The sequence below is a fragment of the Hyperolius riggenbachi genome, chromosome 7 (assembly GCF_040937935.1).
Source record: "Hyperolius riggenbachi isolate aHypRig1 chromosome 7, aHypRig1.pri, whole genome shotgun sequence".
In the NCBI taxonomy this organism is placed as follows: domain Eukaryota; kingdom Metazoa; phylum Chordata; class Amphibia; order Anura; family Hyperoliidae; genus Hyperolius; species Hyperolius riggenbachi.
Window position 1 is genome coordinate 21,630,347 of NC_090652.1, and position 18,558 is coordinate 21,648,904.

General features: G+C 46.4%; 1 protein-coding gene across 1 annotated transcript in view; it reads left to right on the forward strand.

The window, feature by feature from the left end:
* The first annotated feature begins 6,252 nt into the window (after nt 1-6,252).
* The window catches only part of LOC137525410 (NFATC2-interacting protein-like), a 45,373-nt gene continuing 33,067 nt past the window's right edge, over nt 6,253-18,558 (forward strand). Inside the window, exons 1-3 of the mRNA XM_068246487.1 lie at nt 6,253-6,357; nt 9,642-9,749; nt 17,425-17,512. Of these exons, the coding sequence (XP_068102588.1) occupies nt 6,328-6,357; nt 9,642-9,749; nt 17,425-17,512 (226 nt within the window). The 5' untranslated portion in view covers nt 6,253-6,327. The remainder of the gene's footprint in view (nt 6,358-9,641; nt 9,750-17,424; nt 17,513-18,558) is intronic.

Here is an 18,558-nt window from a genome sequence, read left to right on the forward strand (position 1 = left end):
CCCACCACCACGGTCATCTGCAGCTCCCGACAGGTAGGATGGGGTAGGTACACAGGACTCTTCTGCTACACTACGTCCCCGTGAGAATGGCCTTCTGAATGATTTGACATGGCACTACAGGTTTGTTACCGCTTCACCACCCTAAATGAACACCCTTTTTATGATTTTCTAGCATTGCACAAACTCTCGCCTTCGGGGTATATCGTTGCACGGTTCCTAAATGTACAAAGGCTGGCTAGTGGGAGTGGCCAAATCAAGAACACATCAGTATTAAAGCGGGCTTGTCAACATAAAAATCAAATTTCAACAGCAACTGGTCTGAGTGTATTGATAGATGCTAATCCTGCATTCAAAACTTTCTGCTGTTATGGTTTGGCGTTATCACATACCTTAGGAGCACTGGCCCTTAAATTGCCATTGCCATCAGCTGGCAAAACAGTTGCATGCTGGAGGGTCTTTTTATCTATAATATAATCTTTCCTTTCCCCCCTTCCTTCTCTTCTAATAACTTAAGACAGGCAACTTCCTAGGCCACATACACACATCAGACCATAGTCTTTGGAAAATGAAAGATCACAGACCAATCTTACCACCCTTCATGTAGTATGAGAGCCATACTCTACACAGTCTATTCTATGGAGCTGAACTCCACATCAGACAGAAATCTTTGCAAGATGCTGCACACACAGATGCTGTACAGACACAAAAGATCAGATCTGTTCCTGCCAAAAATCCATTCCTGCAAATTGCAATGATAGTCTATGCAGATCATCATACACACATGATTTAACTGACATTCATCTGCAGATCAGATCCACCAGGATGGATTTTCAGATCTGCGGACGATTGTCTGATCTGCAGATGAATGTCAGTTAAATCATGTGTGTATGATGATCTGCAGATCTCATAGACTATCATTGCAATTTGCAGGAATGGATTTTTGGCAGGAACAGATCTTTTGCAGATACTGATCTTTTGTGTCTGTACAGCATCTGTGTGTGCAGCATCTTGCAAAGATTTCTGTCTGATGTGGAGACTATAGTCTGCTGTGTATGAGCCTCTAGTATAGACCTCAGTGGGAGTGTCTGAAGACTCTGGGAGGAGGGCAGGCAAAGAATACACAATTAGCAAGAGGAGAGAGTGAGGGAGGAAATGATGTCAGGATTAGCTTCATTAAAAGCTAACCAAGATGGAAACTGCCTAGAATAGGATTCTCTGATCTTCCTTTATAAAATTCACAGGCATCCTAATGTGGACAGTGCAATACATCTGTTGTGTAAGTAAAACTAGTATTTATCTACTTGTATGTTTTTTTATTTCTAGGTTAGCATGGGTGTCACTTGTTTAAAGTGAACCTGAGGTGGTTTAAACAGCCTGGCGGTATGGACGAGCTCAGCTCGTCCATCACCGCCGGAGGCTGCCGCTCAGGCCCTGCTGAGCCCAGCGTAGCCGGAACAAAAAGTTCCGGCCAGCGCTAAGGGCTGGATCGGAGGCGGCTGACGTCAGGACGTCGGCTGACGTCCATGACGTCACTCCGCTCGTCGCTATGGCGACGATCTAAGCAAAACAAGGCCGCTCATTGCGGCCTTCCTTGTTTGTTCTGGGCGCCGGAGGCGATCGGAAGAACGCCTCCGGAGCGCCCTCTAGTGGGCTTTCATGCAGCCAACTTTCAGTTGGCTGCATGAAATAGTTTTTTTTTTTTTATTAAAAAAAACCCTCCCGCAGCCTCCCTGGCGATCTTATCAGAACGCCAGGGTGGTTAAAGGACCACTGACATGAGTGATATGGAGGCTGCCATATTTATTGCCTTTTAAAGTGGACCTGAACTCTTGCATTGGACAGAAGGAAAACCTAGAGAAATGCAGTGTATGCATTTAGAGTTTAGCCTGTCTAATTTCCCCTCATCTCTGACTAATCACAAGTTGTAATTTGATTCCTTAGCTGTGTCAGCTGACTGCCACGTCAGAGAGCTCATTGGTAAATACAGGATGTTAATATGCCAGCTCTTTTCTTTGTTCACTACTGTTAACATGTCTGCTTCCATGAAAGCAGGAAGTAGACAAAGTGCAGATTTATTGCTGGATTTGTATCGGCTGTAACAAGGATGTTTTACTGTAAAGATTATGCTGTTGCTTATCTTTTAGAGCTGAGATGAAGTTCTGAGTACAGGTCTGCTTTAAAGTAAACCAGAGCTGTTGTAAAAGGAACATTTGCTACTCGCATGCACAGAAGACCGACTGGACCCGACTGAGTTACCAGCGCTGAACAGCAGACCACGGGAGGACGGCGTGGGACTCAGACATGTTTGTGCTGCTGGAAGAAGCCCGGGGTGAGTATCAAAGCTTCCTTTTACAACAGCTCTGGTTACACATTAAGCAATACCAGTTACCTGGCTGTCCTGCTGATCTTCTGCCTCTAAGGGCCCGTTTCCACTAAGTATGAATTCGCAATGCAAATTTTGTGCATTAAAGAAAATCTGTAACTAAAAAGTTCCCCAGGGGGTACTTACCTCGGGTGGGGGAAGCCTCCAGATCCTATCGAGGCTCCCCCCGTCCTGTGTCCCACGGCGGCGGTGATAAAGCTCCCCGAACAGCGGGGATGTAAAGATTTACCTTCCTGGCTCCAGCACAGGCGCAGTATCTGCTCTCGGCTCTGAGTTAGGCGGAAATAGCCGATCGCTGTCGGTCCGCTCTACTGCGCAGGCGCAAGTCTCCCGTCCCACGTAGTAGAGCGGACACAACAGAGATGTGCTATTTTCACGCACAGAGCCACAACAGCGCCCCCTCCTGGAGCTGGGAAGGTAATTATTTTACATCCCCACTGTTCGGGGAGCTTTGCCGCTGTGGGACACAGGATGGGGGAAGCCTCGATAGGATCCGGAGGTTTCCCCCACCCGAGGTGAGTACCCTCCAGGGGAACTTTTTCCGTTAGTCTCTTTAAAAATTAAACCAATGAATGTCAATAGTCCTTACCACTGAATGTGAATTTTTTTGCATGCAGTGCGATACAGTAAATATTGCACGCTGAATCGGTTTCCCATGTAATGATTGACACATATTAAAATTTGCATAATCACATTTTACTTCAGCTAACATCTGGAAAGATGCGTGAAGGGGACTAGATCCCAGAAGGCTTGCATTTAACTCTATCAGTTAGCCATTAAATGGTATTACTTTTACAATTTGAATATGGGAAAACCTATTCGAAATGTAATATCCTAGTAGAAATGGACCCCTACACATTAAGCCATAGCCCCTGAACAAGCATGCAGCAGATCAGGGGCTTGTTTCACAAAGCCGTGCAAACTGTTTAGCATGGGTGTGCTAAACAGTTAGCACGTGAAGTGCCGTTCGCTGACTTTTGCCCGCGCTAAACAGTTTGCACGGCTTTGTGAATCAAGCCCCTGGTGTTTCTGACGTCAGTTTTGACAGTTTTATCCACATGCTTGTTTCTAGTGTGATTCAGACACTACTGCAGCCAAATAGATCAGCAGTGCTGCCAGGCAACTGGTATTGTTTAAAAAGAAATAAATATGACTCATTAGTCTCACTTGGTGGTTCTTAAAAAAAAAAAAAACTTGCCTAGGTAGAGAGAAGCTTCTGGATAGTCCAGAGGCTTCCCGTGGCCCTCCTTGCCCCCACCGTTGCTGAGCACTGACCCTCTGAACATATCTGACAAGTGCTGTCTGCACAAGTATGGCCACACCCACTTGCACAGTACACCAAAGCAGCTTGTCCACGAGCATCTCTGTGCTACTGCGAAGTACAGCAGAGCTCGTGCACAAAGGGCACAGCCGACCATTCTCAGGGGATCCCAGGCAGCGGTGGTGGTCTTGGACATATACAACATTTTATCTTAGAGCACCAGAGATCAGACATATTGCTGTTTTTACTTTCTTTACTAAGCATGGCTGTGGTAAGCCCCGGTAAGCGGCTCAGTGACATCCACGGCGAAACTTCTGCGCATGGGCGGACCTTCTGTGCAAGCGCAGAAGGCCCCAGGTGACGGGAATTGACTGTGGCTGAGGGGGGACGGCCCCCCATCCCGGGTAAGTAAAAATACAGCAGCAATATGTCTGATCTCTGATTCTCTTAAAGCCAACTTGGGTTTTGTTTAAAGGAAATCGAAAGATAAAAAACAAACCCGTTTAACTTGAGGCTTATTGCAGCCCCCTGCAGTCATCCTGTGACCCCCTGAAAGCTGGCCGGTTAGCGACTCCTCGTCGTGTCCCCGTGCACAGCAGCGTTCTGTGCATGCACAACATGGGAAAACCACTACTGAGCATACACAGAACATGAGCGTGATCTGGGTGTGGGCGGATACGCAGTAACCTCTGACTGGCGATGACTGGTTAGCTTACAGGGGGTCGCCACTGCGTGCTGGAGCGTCACGGAAGGATGGCACAGGATGACTGCAGCGGGCAGCAAGAAGCCCCAGCTAAGTTAAAGACAGAAAATCCTGCAGCGCTGCTGTAACGAAGTTATTTACCTGCAGTGTCTTGTCCCACTAAACCGTCAGGAAAACTACGCATCACTCCACTTCCGGCGCCTGGCCCCGCCTCCCCTCTCACCAGTTACTGCAGTAAGCCGCTTGGCGGGTTTCTCTGTGGAGAGGGGCCAGGCGCTGGAAGTGGAGTGATGTGCGGTCTTCGGGACGGCTTTGTGGGACAAGACTCTGCAGGTAAATATCTTCATTACAGCAGTGCTGCACGATTTTCTATTTTAGGATGGAGATCCTCTTTTTAAAGTGATACTGGAGGAAGCCCCAGGAAAATCCAAATTGTTGTTTAAAACCTGCTCAGTATCCCTTTAAGCCTAAAAATGCTCACAATGCTTCTTAAATTGTTAGATGGTGGACATAGTTCTCTTTGGATTTAAGTCTAAACAGGATTTGATTGAGATCTGAGGCCAGTCAGTGACATGACTGAATTACAGTGACCAGATTTTTTCTTGGCTCAACCTGGGAGAGAAGGGGGGGGGGGGGGGCTATGGGCGTATCCATGACATGGTGTGGGCAGAGCAAACTGTAATGTAACTATGAGACAGTGGGACAGTTTCCTCCCAAAACAGATAGGCAAAGTGACCCTAAAGGTAATTGGGCAATGTTCCCCAAACATAACAAAAAGCAGTGTTCCCACAACAACGTGGTGAAATGGGAGATTTGCATCATGGATGTCAATCCATGACATGACTATGTACTCTGTGAAGTGTACTGATACTACACTGATGCTACAGTATTAGCATACCATTTAATAATCATGAGCCCCCAAAATGCCAAATGCTGCAACAATAACCCCAAAGTTGCAAATGCAGTCTCTATGGCCATCAAATAACTGCAGCAACCGTTACTTCTGACACATGAATTGCAAAAACTGTTACCTCTGAAAAATGAAATGCAACTACCTTTACCTCTGACAAATGAAATGCAGCAGAAAACGATCACTCTAACTCTGCAAACTGTAAATGAGGCAAACCTTACCTCATGCGACCAGAGTCCCACGACTGGGACACCCGGCGGCCAAAAGTGGGACATAACCTGGGACACATTGCAGCCTGGGACAGGGGACTCTGAACCTGGGACCAGGAACGGATCTAGGGGGTGGGGTGGGGGGGGTTGGCAAGCGGGTCTCTTGCCCCAGGCGCAGTTTGTTGAATTCTTAAAAAGGCGGCAAAGTTTGGATGGGGAATGGCAGTTTAGGCGCCAAAACCTGACCTTGCCCCAGGCGTAACTTGGTCTAGATCCGTCCCTGCCTGGGACATGTCCCAGGTAAAATGTGACGTCTGGTCAGGGTAGACTATGTACTCTGTAAAGTGCTGCAGAAGATGCCAGTGCTATATAAATGCATAATAATATGGTAGGACATTAGACTAGGACTATAGTAGGATTAGATTGTGAGCTCCTCTGAGGACAGTCAGTGACATAACTATATGTACTATTGCACCTGATTAAATATCGCTGGTGCAACCCAGGTAACTAGGACATTGGCTTCCTTACTCCTCACATGAGTCTATGCAATGCAGGTTTTGCCAGGTGCTACAAACAACTCCCCCAAAACCTGAGACTATAAAATCATAGGCGCTCCAGATAATCCGAAACTACAGATCCCATGAGCCTCTCTGCCTTATACACCCTTCTTCCTGCCTTCAAGAGCAACACGCTCCGCCCACTAACTGCGCGAATTCCGCCTGCTTCCTCTGGCCATGCTGTTGCCTACCGGTTTGAACTACGTCTCCCGTCATGCCTCGCGCGAGTCGTTCAGTGGGCGGGAGTGGAGCAGACAGGGGATAGCGGTGATTGGCTGAGACGTAAGGCGGGGGGTTCATAAAGATGGCGGGCAGAGGAGCGGCGGAGGGCAGTGTAAGTGTGGGGAGGTGTGATTGCTGGGACTTTCTGATCAGGGAGGACTATGGCTGCTTCAGATACCTGAGGGGCACTACAACTCCCAGCATGCCTCAGGAGTCCTTCTCAGGGTGCTTTATATACCTCTGCGCTTGTGTATGGGGACTGGGATGTGCATGTAACTAGGGATGGGCGATGAGATGCACATTTTGTATGCAAATTGCAGCTTAAAAATGAACCAATGAAATCCTGCTAAGGTAACATTCAATTGGTCAATTTTTAAGTTGAATAAAGATGCATACAAGATTTGCATAATCCTGCATCAACTAAAATGATTTGCATCTATTGAGTAGGGATTACTTGAAAGCTGACTTGTCAGTACCTGAATGGTTTTAGCAATATAACAAAGCATTATTAGAAGAAAAAAAGGCACATTGAGAGGTCCCAATGGGGAAGGTTCATAGAAAAACCAGGATAGCTTGCGGCAATTTGGTTGCGACCAATTTGTGAGAAATGAGGGACCCAGGGCTGGCGCTACCATTAAGGCAAAGGGGGCTATTGCCCCAGGGCCTCCTTGCACTGCCAGACCACATTGGCCAAACCCCTCGCCCCCCTGACTTGTGACCCCACAGCAACAGTTTTTCACACTAGGACCCCTTCTGCCGCCAGGCTTTGAGCACAGTCCTCTCCAGCTACCGGCTTTGCTTGCACAACTTTACTAAACCTAATTTGGTTTTTTATTTCTTTTAAGGTAGCCATACACTGGTCGATTTGCCAACAGATCGATCCCTCTCTGATCGAATCTGATCAGAGAGGGATTGTATGGCTGCCTTTACTGCAAATAGATTGTGAATCGATTTCAGCATGAAATCTATTCACAATCTGTGGCGCTGCGGCCCCCCTCCCCCTAACCCCCCCTCCCCGCCAGCTATACATTACCTGCTCTGGCTGACGTGAGTACCCTGGTCTCTGCTGTCTCTTCTGCGATCTGGGCTCCTCCAACTTCACTTTACTTGCTGCTGGGGGAAGAGTAAACAGTACAGGGTGCTCTACTGTTTAAACTTCCTGCCGGGACAGGAAGAAGTGAAGCCTGCCGGGCTCGGAGCCCAGCGTGGAGACGGAGCAGCGGTGACCAGGGGACACGCGCCGGCGGAACACGTAATGTATTGTGTCGGGCATTCGAACGCTGCCATCGACGCACTCCCGGCGATCGAGCGAAATCTTCAGCACGGACAGGAATAATGGGAATCGATGGGAACGATCGATTTCGGACGGAAATCGAATGGTCAGCGTTTGCGTGACTATTTCACAGCTGATTCGATCAGTGATCGAATCGGCTGTGTATCAGCGGGAAAATCTGTGTGTATCGGCCCCTTTACAAGTCAGCAAATTAGTGGTCATGACCAAAGTTCGCAAGCAGGAAGTGGCTGTGGGATCCATTCAACAATAGCACCCCCCAAATAAATGCTATTATCCTAAGGCACTGTTCACACTACATGCGTTGCCGTCCATATTTCGGCAATGCATGCAGGAGGCAGACACACAAACATCAGAAGTGTATAGACTGCTCTGTCTGATGATCACACTGCATGCGTTCCATACCAGTGCGGTGTACACATTTTGTTTCCCAAAACGCACGGCTGACCCATTCTCTACAGTGAATGGGATCAGTCACACAATGCATACAGATGGCGTGCGATTGTACACGTTGCCGTCTGATCGCACAGCCAACTGCGTTTGACAATGTGTACGAGGCCTAAAATCAGATGCTACTAATTCAACTTCCAGCTTGGAATTCAGCCAATTAAAGTAAACCTTGAGCTTGTTCACATTAGGGGCGATTTTTTTTTTTTTTTTTTTTTTTTTTTTTTTTAAGGACTTACGAGGCCAAAATGGCTAAAAAAGCCAAGTACCTGCAAGATGTTTAAATGCACGGCGGACGCGGTCCGCGTCAAAGGGGAACTAGCCTACGGTAGAGCATATGCTTGACTGGGAAAGTGAGTTGAGGGCACGTTTAAAGATGTTTGGAGAGTGACAGATGTGTTGTGGGAGGGAATTCCAGAGGGGTGAAGCACGTGAGGAATCCTGTATATGTGACTGCGAGGAGGTAATTCTAGAGGCGGACATGTGTGCAGATCTGAGATTGTGGTTGGGTTTGTATCTGGAAATTAGTGAGGATACGTGCTGGGGAGAGATTGTGGAGAGCTTTGTAGGTTAGGGTTAGGACTTTGAACTGGATCCTCTGGTTAATTGGCAGCCAATGAAAAGCTTGGCAGAGGAGAATCCCCAATAAATATTACTGTTATTAATTAACGGCTTATTGGCTATATTTTTTGGTCTATTGTTTACCTGAGTGGTGTATTCACCTGCACCCCTCCTTTTAAGCGGATTTTAACTATTTTATACTTGTTGGCGCCTCTGACATTCTGGTTTTATCACTGAACAGTCCACCCCAGGTGGAGGGGGTTTTCCCCTTTTTTTTCTGTCTACAGAGAGCGACATTTTTAAACACCTGAGTGGGGTCAGGTTCTAATTGTCCCCACCTGCAGTTACAGTGGTTGCCTTTGAGGTAACCCAGACTTGTGAGTATATCCATCATTTACTTTTATGTTGTCTCCATCTGATTGTTGACATACTACACCATATTGGGCTCTCGGTCTTCCTTGTTTTCTTTTCAAAGCTTGGCAGAGGAGCATCATGGGAAGAGCGACAAGAGATGAATGAGACTGAGTTCAGTACAGATTGGAGCAGTGTCAGTCTGTTGGTAGTCCACACAGTATGTTACAGTAGTCCAGACAAGAAATAAGCACATGTATTTAGTTGTCCTGAGTGAGAGAAGGTCAGATGTGAGGTATGTTTTTGGCAAAGCCTGAGCCCTCCGACTAGTGCATGTATTCCTGAACAAATCGCAGTATCCAGTGCAGTGTTCTCCCCAGAATTTTTTTCCAGCCGGGTGGCATGAAATAGTAGCCAGGTGGGGCGAGAGGAAAATGCAGGGCAACTCTGCTTACAGCATAGGAGGAGGTGAAGAGGTGAGCCGATGACAGCCGGGTGTTCACCAAATCGAGCCTGGGGAGAACACTACAGTGACTGTAGACTGCTTACCTGATGGGTCATCAAATGTAACAAATGGTCCATAATTTGCTAGGCCGGTGGTAAGGTGTTGGAGTGTAAGGTAGGCCGGTGGTACTGGTTTGTAGGCTGCTGGTGAGGTTGTAGCATAAGGTATGCATGTGGTGGGGGGGGTTGTAGCATAAGGTAGGACAGCTGAACTGGATGTGATTCTTTCTCTTCATTCACAGAGCGATGACAGCAGTGACAGTGATGTTGCCGTGGTGATCCAGCGACCAAAACGCCGTCGAATCCTTCCTGGAACTGCCCCCATCCTGTCCACCGTGTACTCCAATAAGGTATGGCGGTGTGTGGTCCTCGCCTGCAGATCTTATAGATGGTCTGTGCAGAGACAGGCCTTCACAAAATATCTTTACTAGCCCCATACACTCAACAGCGGTCTTTTAGGCTCTCAACTTTTCTTGTGAAACGCCTAAAAAAAAAAATAATCTCTTGCTATTCAAGTAGTTGATAAGACTGATAAGAAATCAATCCAAATGTTGAATTGATTTCTCATCAGTCTGATCAGCTGCTTGAAAAATGGCAAGAGATTTTTTTTTTATTTTTTTTTAGGTGTTTCACAAGAAAAGTTGAGAGCCTAATTCATGGCCTGAAGATTGAAGCTGACACACAAATGCTACTAAAACTAAAAACGGGTTTTTGTTTTTGTGTGTATATTCTGCAGACAACACTTGCTGTTGTATACTTTAGAGCCTCGGTTCTCAACATACAGGCCTATATGCAATTCACTTTTTTCTCCTCTGTTTTTTCTCCTAGGAGAGAAGTTTTAATCTTTTGTTTAACCACTTTACCCCCGCGCGTACGTATTTCTCCGCCCCTTTTTCCATCCTTTAAAAACCAGGGACGGAGAAACACGTACTTTCCGCGTTCCCGACGCTGTCCGCGCTCCCGCTCGTAAACACGCCGCCCGCCGCTAGTAAAACCGCCGCCGCCCGCTCGCCCGGAGATCAATGAACGGGAAAATCCATTCCCGTTCGTTGATCTAAGCCCCACAATGACCCGCTGCTCTCCTATGGGCAGCGCGATCATTGTGAGAAGAAACTCACGTGTCCAGCCTCCTTATTCTTCCTCCAAGCTTCCGGAAGGAGGCTTGGAGGTCGCAATAAAGCAAAAAGTTACTGTGGCCATCTTGTGGCCAAATAGTAAACTACACCCTACACATTTTTCACATACAAATAAATGACTTTTACACACAAAATTAACTCATTACCTCCCACACTCCCCATTTTTTTTTTTTTTTTGTAATTAAAAAAAAAATCAAAAATTTACAATTAAAAAAAATACATAATTAGTTACCTTAGGGACTGAACTTTTTAAATATTTAAGTCAAGAGGGTATAACACTGTTACTTTATAAACTATGGGCTTGTAATTAGGGATGGACGCAAAACTGAAAAAAATGCACCTTTATTTCCAAATGAAATATTGGCGCCAAACATTGTGATAGGGACATAATTTAAACGGTTTTATAACCGGGACAAAAGGGCACATAAATTTCATGGGTTTTAATTACAGTAGCATGCATTATTTAAAAACTATAATGGCCGAAAACTGAAAAATAATTTTTTTTTCCCCACATTTTTCCTATTTTCCCATTAAAACACATTTAGAAAAAAATAATTCTTGGCATAATGTCCCACCTAAAGAAAGCCTAATTGGTGGCGGAAAAAACAAGATATAGTTCATTTCATTGCGATAAGTAATGATAAAGTTATAGACGAATGAATGGAAGGAGCGCTGAAAGGTGAAAATTGCTCTGGTGGTCAGGGGGTAAAACCCCTCAGTGGTGAAGTGGTTAAAGAGAACCCGAGGTGGGTTTGAAGAATATTATCTGCATACAGAGGCTGGATCTCCCCATACAGTCCAGCCTCTGTTGCTATCCCAAACCCCCCTAAGGTCCCCCTGCACTCTGCAATCCCTCATAAATCACAGCCACGCTGCTGACAAACAGCTTGTCAGAGCTGGCTGTGTTTATCTCTATAGTGTCAGTCTGCTGCTCTCCCCACCTCCTGCAGAACTCCAGTCCCCGCCTGCATCCCTTCCCTCCCTGCTGATTGGAGGGAAGGGATGGGGCAGGGACCGGAGCTATGCAGGAGGTGGGGGAGCAGCTGAGACTGACAATACAGATGTAAACACAGCCTCACAGCACGGCTGTGACTTATGAGGGATTGCAGAGTGCAGGGGGACCTTAGGGGGGTTTGGGATGGCAACAGAGGCTGGGCTGTATAGGCAGATCCAGTCTCTGTATGCAGATAACATTCTTTAAACACACCTCGGGTTCTCTTTAAAGTAATTTTTCAGCACTCTGAAATTGAAAATGTATCAAAAGTAGTGCTGTCAAAATTAAAGTAATTTTTTGCTTGCTGGTGCTTTAAGCCATTTTATTGACCAGTTTGACAGTATAATTTAGAAGCAATTTCAAGAGAAAAAGTTGCTTGCATATGGGCCCTAGTGTGCGTCGTATGTACCCAAGGGGGTACTTTACTTGGGCTCAGGAGGTATTACCACTTTGCAATTTTTATTTATGTTTTTATTATTCCAGGGCTTAGATGAGCATGGGGTTGATTCACTAAAGGAAATGGCGCGAGCAACCTCCTGTTGTGCTATTAAACTAGTGTGCCTTAATGTTAGGTCCCTGCACAATACGCACACTAGTGGCAGCGTGTGCAACTAAACTGCTGCTTACAAATATCATGCAGTAGTGATGTATCGATACCACAATACGTCACCAGTTACGTTCATTAAAGTTACTAACATTAAGGCCGGCTGGTTAGTGCAAGTAACAGGAGGTTGCTCGCACGGTTTCCTTTAGTGAACCAACCTCTATGTGCCTTACATTTCCCTCTGCTCCCTGACCTGAATGTTTAGCATGTCTAAAATCTGGGAATTCAAGGAATTGTGGTCCTCAAATAGTAACGTGCATGTGGGCTGTGGCTGCGGGTAGGCATGAGAAGTGCCAAAGTCCACCTGGACACGCCAGAAACTCCGTTAAATGATCAGTGACTAATCACTCCACAAAAGTTCCCTACATGTTTCTCCCCCAAAGGGGCTTTGTCAGAAGACATCTGCAAAAGTGCTGGTTGCCAGGTGCTGAAGTTAGTCTTAATACAAAAGAGCAGTACATGATGGCAAACAGTCTATACAATGCAGAACTAACGTAAGTTCTGGCTAGCTTTATCGTGAGCCTGCCAGAACACTGATCATTTAGTGCAGTTTCAGATGTGTCCAGGTGGACTTTAGACCTACTCGTACATACCTGAAGCCACAGCCCACATAGAATTACTGTCTGACCACCTGTTCTGTGTGTGGCACTTCATACATCTCTGAAAATCTCTGCTGATTTTATACTTGCTAAGTTACTTTTTAACATTAGTGATTTATCACCACCCGATTTGTGCTTTGTAACTTGTGAATTGTAATCTATACAACAATCCCCCTCCAGGGATTTCCAGTTAGGACAGGCACTTACTTTTTTTTTTTTTTTTTTTTTTTTTATTGCATAGGCACAGTTCCCAATTTAATTGTAGAAAATCTATTTACTGGTTAAAACTAGCTGCTACCACTGGTGGAATATATGCTGCTTTTCTCTTAGGAGGGTATCCTTTTTAGTATAGTAGTAGACAATAGTAGTAGTACAGACGCAAGTAACTAGGTAAGAAACACCTAGCGTACTACACTATAAGTAGTGCGGCAGACACTCGGTGACAATTACAATCGGTCACACACGGTCAGACGCAATCAATCAAACAATAGGCTCGGGCAGGTGACAGTCACAGGTCACTCACAATGGATGCTGGTGGTGGTGGCCTGTGTGTTGGAACTCTTATTTATTACACACTACAGATGATTAAATAACACAGTAACAGTGAAAAAAAAAGTGAACGGGTACTAGTAGTATAGTAGTAGACAATAGTAGTAGTACACACGCAGGTTACTAAGTAAGAAACACCTAGCGTAAAAGGATTTTTTTGTATGTAGGGTTGCAACGGTATGAAATATGACGGTATGATAACCGTCTCAATAAATATCACGGTATGCCAGTATTACAGTATACGGTATTACACAATTATTGCCTTGGCGCTAATCTTTCAGGGGGCTGCACTCAGCGATGGGGGACAGTAGAATAGAGTGGGAAGCCTAATAGGATCCTGAGGCTTCCCTCTCAAGGCAAGTATCTGATTTTGTACCCAAGCTTTGTCTCGGGTACACTTTAAAGTTAAAGTATATTACGGCCAGAACCCGAAAACTTCGGGATCTGGCTGGCCAATACCCAAACTGGCCAGGTATTGGGTGCTCCAGTATAGGTTAGCAAGGTAGTTGACCCAGTATAGATGGGTATAGCTGCCCCAGTATAGTGATAGGTGCCTTTAGTGTAGGTAGCTAGTATAGTTCCCCCAGTATAGGTGCCTCCAATGCAACGGCGGGAGAGAGCGGGCAGAACCTACTCACCTTCTTCCTCCCAGGCGTCGTCCCTTTAACAGCGCCCCCTGTGATATGCGGCTACATCATCACAGGGGTGCTGTTACCAATGTGACGACGCCTGGGAGGAAGTAGATTGTAGCCGCATGTGGCCAAAGGAAGGTGAGTAGTTTCTGCTCTCTCCCCGCCGATGCGTCCACTCTTCTCGCGTCAATGCGGCCATTCTCCCCGCCGATGAGCCGCTCTCGCCTCACCCCGTAATACCGGTAAAATGGGATTGTGCATGGTATGATTACCATGCACAATCAAACCGCAGTATACCGTCATACTGGTATACCGTGGCTACCCTATTTATATGGTCTTGAAATAGAACAAGTGTTATAGCGGGCCATCAAATGTAGAAAATTCTTTATATAGAAAACTGAATCAAAAAGTGATAGTGATAAACGTGCCTCCTATTTGTAGGATTGGTCAATTTTAAGAAAAAAATAACTTTTTAAAAACAAAAACCTCCAGGATGCAACACTTTTTGTGGGATGCAGCCCGCTTCATCAGGCAGGAGTATCTGTGCCGGGAAGCCAGTGTACTGGGCGCCTTGAAATAGAAGTCTTTTTATACTGTAGCGTCTAGCCTCCAGATTGTAAAGGCAGATACCTCCTCCTATTTACTCTACTGTAATTTATCCTATGAATATTACCAGTATTGGGGACATGTCAAACCTCACATCAGTTATGTATTTGTATTGCTGGATGTCCTGTTTGTACGGAGTTTTGAATGTCTCGTGTATCTATTCTCTCCACTTTGTTTTGTACTATATACAGAGCTACAGAAAATGGTGGCACTATATACTGTACATACAAGTATCTTATCCAAGTTCTACTCCTACTATATAGTTACATAGTTATTTTGGTTGAAAAAAGACATACGTCCATCGAGTTCAACCAGTACAAAGTAAATCTCCAGCCCGTCCCCCACATACCCCTGTTGATCCAGAGGAAGGCGAAAAAAACCCCACAAGGCATGGTCCAATTAGCCCCAAAAGGGAAAAATTCCTTCCTGACTCCAGATGGCAATCAGATAAAATCCCTGGATCAACATCATTAGGCATAACCTAGTAATTGTAGCCATGGATGTCTTTCAACGCAAGGAAAGCGTTATCATCTTCTTTCAAATAACTTTTCAGAATTTTACAATTGAAAAGTACCCAAAAGTTGGTGAAGGGTACAATCAAAATCATTGAGAATTTTCTTGCCTACTGGTGATTTTAAAATGCCTTTTATGACGAGGTGTGACAATATCACTTAGGGGAAAACTCAGGAGAAAAAGTGAATTACATATGTGCCCAGCTACCAACATGAGCTGTGGAGTCATGACCAGAGCAGGACCTTGCTGGAATAGCTAGTACTAGCCCTAGTTCCTAGTTGGTATTCTCAGTTGATCTCTAGATTATTGAAGACCACATAGAGCAGGGGTCCCTGTATAGTTGCCCCAGTATAGGTTAGCTAGGTATGTGCCGTCAGTATAGGTGCACCTAGCATAGGTTAGCTAGGTAGGCAGCCAGTATAGGTTAGCTAGGTAGGTGCCTCTAGTGTAGGTAGCCAGTATAGGTTAGCTAGGTAGGTCCCTCTAGTGTAGGTAGCCAGTATAGGTGCACCCAGTATAGGTTAGCTAGGTAGGTCCCTCTAGTGTAGGTAGCCAGTATAGGTGCACCCAGTATAGGTTAGCTAGGCAGGTGCCTCCAGTATAGGTGCACCCAGTATAGGTTAGCTAGGTAGGTCCCTCTAGTGTAGGCAGCCAGTATAATTGCACCCAGTATAGGTTAGCTAGGTAGGTCCCTCTAGTGTAGGCAGCCAGTATAATTGCACCCAGTATAGGTTAGCTAGGCAGGTGCCTCCAGTATAGGTGCACCCAGTATAGGTTAGCTAGGTAGGTCCCTCTAGTGTAGGCAGCCAGTATAATTGCACCCAGTATAGGTAAGCTAGGTAGGTGCCTCCAGTATAGTTAGCCAGTAGAATTGCACCCAGTATAGGTTAGCTAGGTAGGTGCCTCTAGTATAGGTTAGCTAGGTAGGTGCCTCTAGTGTAGGTAGCCAGTATAGGTGCACCCAGTATAGGTTAGCTAGGTAGGTGCCTCTAGTGTAGGCAGCCAGTATAATTGCACCCAGTATAGGTTAGCTAGGTAGGTCCCTCTAGTGTAGGCAGCCAGTATAATTGCATCCAGTATAGGTAAGCTAGGTAGGTGCCTCCAGTATAGTTAGCCAGTAGAATTGCACCCAGTATAGGTTAGCTAGGTAGGTGCCTCCAGTATAGTTAGCCAGTAGAATTGCACCCAGTATAGGTTAGCTAGGTAGGTGCCTCCAGTATAGTTAGCCAGTAGAATTGCACCCAGTATAGGTTAGCTAGGTAGGTGCCTCTAGTATAGGTTAGGTAGGTGCCTCTAGTGTAGGCAGCCAGTATAATTGCACCCAGTATAGGTTAGCTAGGTAGGTGCCTCTAGTGTAGGCAGCCAGTATAATTGCACCCAGAATAGGTTAGCTAGGTAGGTGCCTCTAGTGTAGGCAGCCAGTATAATTGCACCCAGTATAGGTTAGCTAGGTAGGTGCCTCTAGTATAGGTTAGCTAGGTAGGTCCCTCTAGTGTAGGCAGCCAGTATAATTGCACCCAGTATAGGTTAGCTAGGTAGGTGCCTCCAGTATAGTTAGCCAGTAGAATTGCACCCAGTATAGGTTAGCTAGGTAGGTGCCTCTAGTATAGGTTAGGTAGGTAGGTGCCTCTAGTGTAGGTTAGGTAGGTAGGTGCCTCTAGTGTAGGTTAGGTAGGTAGGTGCCTCTAGTGTAGGCAGCCAGTATAATTGCACCCAGTATAGGTTAGCTAGGTAGGTGCCTCCAGTATAGTTAGCCAGTAGAATTGCACCCAGTATAGGTTAGCTAGGTAGGTGCCTCCAGTATAGTTAGCCAGTAGAATTGCACCCAGTATAGGTTAGCTAGGTAGGTGCCTCCAGTATAGTTAGCCAGTAGAATTGCACCCAGTATAGGTTAGCTAGGTAGGTGCCTCCAGTATAGTTAGCCAGTAGAATTGCACCCAGTATAGGTTAGCTAGGTAGGTGCCTCTAGTATAGGTTAGGTAGGTGCCTCTAGTGTAGGCAGCCAGTATAATTGCACCCAGTATAGGTTAGCTAGGTAGGTGTCTCTAGTGTAGGTAGCCAGGCAGCATAGGTGCGGCGGCAGGGAGAGCAGGCATAGCACTCGCCTTCCTCTCCCCACAGCCTCATTCTACTTCCTCTCACCAGGCCAAGCTCAGCTAATGGAGCAATGGAGGAGGTGGGCTAAGTGCAGCGATGTGAGAGGGACTGGAGGCTTTTAGGTAGCAATCACCGCGCACGCTACACACAGCAAACAGCCGCAGCTCTGAGTGAAGTTGGTTACAGCCGCGGCTGCATTAGTGAGGCAGGGGACCGCCGTCTGGCACGTCCTGCAGACCGGTGGGTACGGACCCCTGATGTAGAGGACCTCATTAACAATGTCTTCTCTCTGCAGGTGAACAGTTCCCTCAAGCTCCTCCCAGATAATGCCAGCACCATGGCTGAGATGGAGAAGGAGCTTCAGAAGAAGCAGGACTGTGGAGGTGAGGCAGACTCCTGGGAAAGTGACACAAGAGTGCAGGGCTGTGGAGTCGGTACAAAAATCTTCCAACTCCGACTCCTCAGTTTATGAAACTCCGACTCCGGGTACCCAAAGTGGCTCCGACTCCTTAGTCTATTACTTTACAGGGCTGTGGATTTTGTACAAAAATCATCCGACTCCTCAGTTTATGAAATCAGACTCCGCCTCTGGGTACCCAAAACTGCTCCGACTCCACAGCCCTGCAAGAGGGTGTCGCATTGGGGAAGTGTGACCAGGCAGTCGGCACAGGCAGATACTGGAAAGCATCACTAATATCTCCCATCCCTGACTTGCTGTAACTTTACTATGTTACCCAGATATTCCTTAGGTTGGATTTTCAAGACTTTAGTGGTTTGTTGAATAGCCTGAACTGTGTGTGGGGAAGGGGGGGGGAGTGTAGAGGTGTTGACTTGCCTATGTTGCCGCCTATAGCCGATGTTGCTCACACGCTTCCTCCTTCTGGGTTTGAATGCTCCCCTCTAGTACTTGATGGCCTCACTCCCAGCCAGGAGAAGTGTATTTGACCCAGTGGAAGGGGGGGGGGCATACACTCAACAGCAAATCCAACCATTGGGGTACCACTTATATTCTGTAAAATGGTTTTAAGTTTCCAAGACGTCTAGGGATAATGGGGTTGATTCACTATTGATAGCGCAGCGTAACCGCACGAGTAAGCTACTGCTGCACGCGCTAGTCAATAACTGCGACTTGAATGCTCCCTGCATCAGTGTTCTCCCCAGAATTTTTTTCCAGCCGGGTGGCATGAAAAAGAAGCCGGGTGGGGCGAGATAAGTGAATACAGGGCCGGTGCACAATTCTGCTTACAGCAGAGGAGGTGGTGAGCCGATTGCAGCTGGGTGCTCACCAAAACTAGCTGGGGGAGCACCCGCCTGAAAGAGCCTGGGGAGAACACTGCTGCATCCCACATGTTACCTAGCAGCGGCCGATACCTTAATTGGCTGTGCGGTGGTGACTTATCACTGCCGATACTTCAAGAGGAACTGTCAT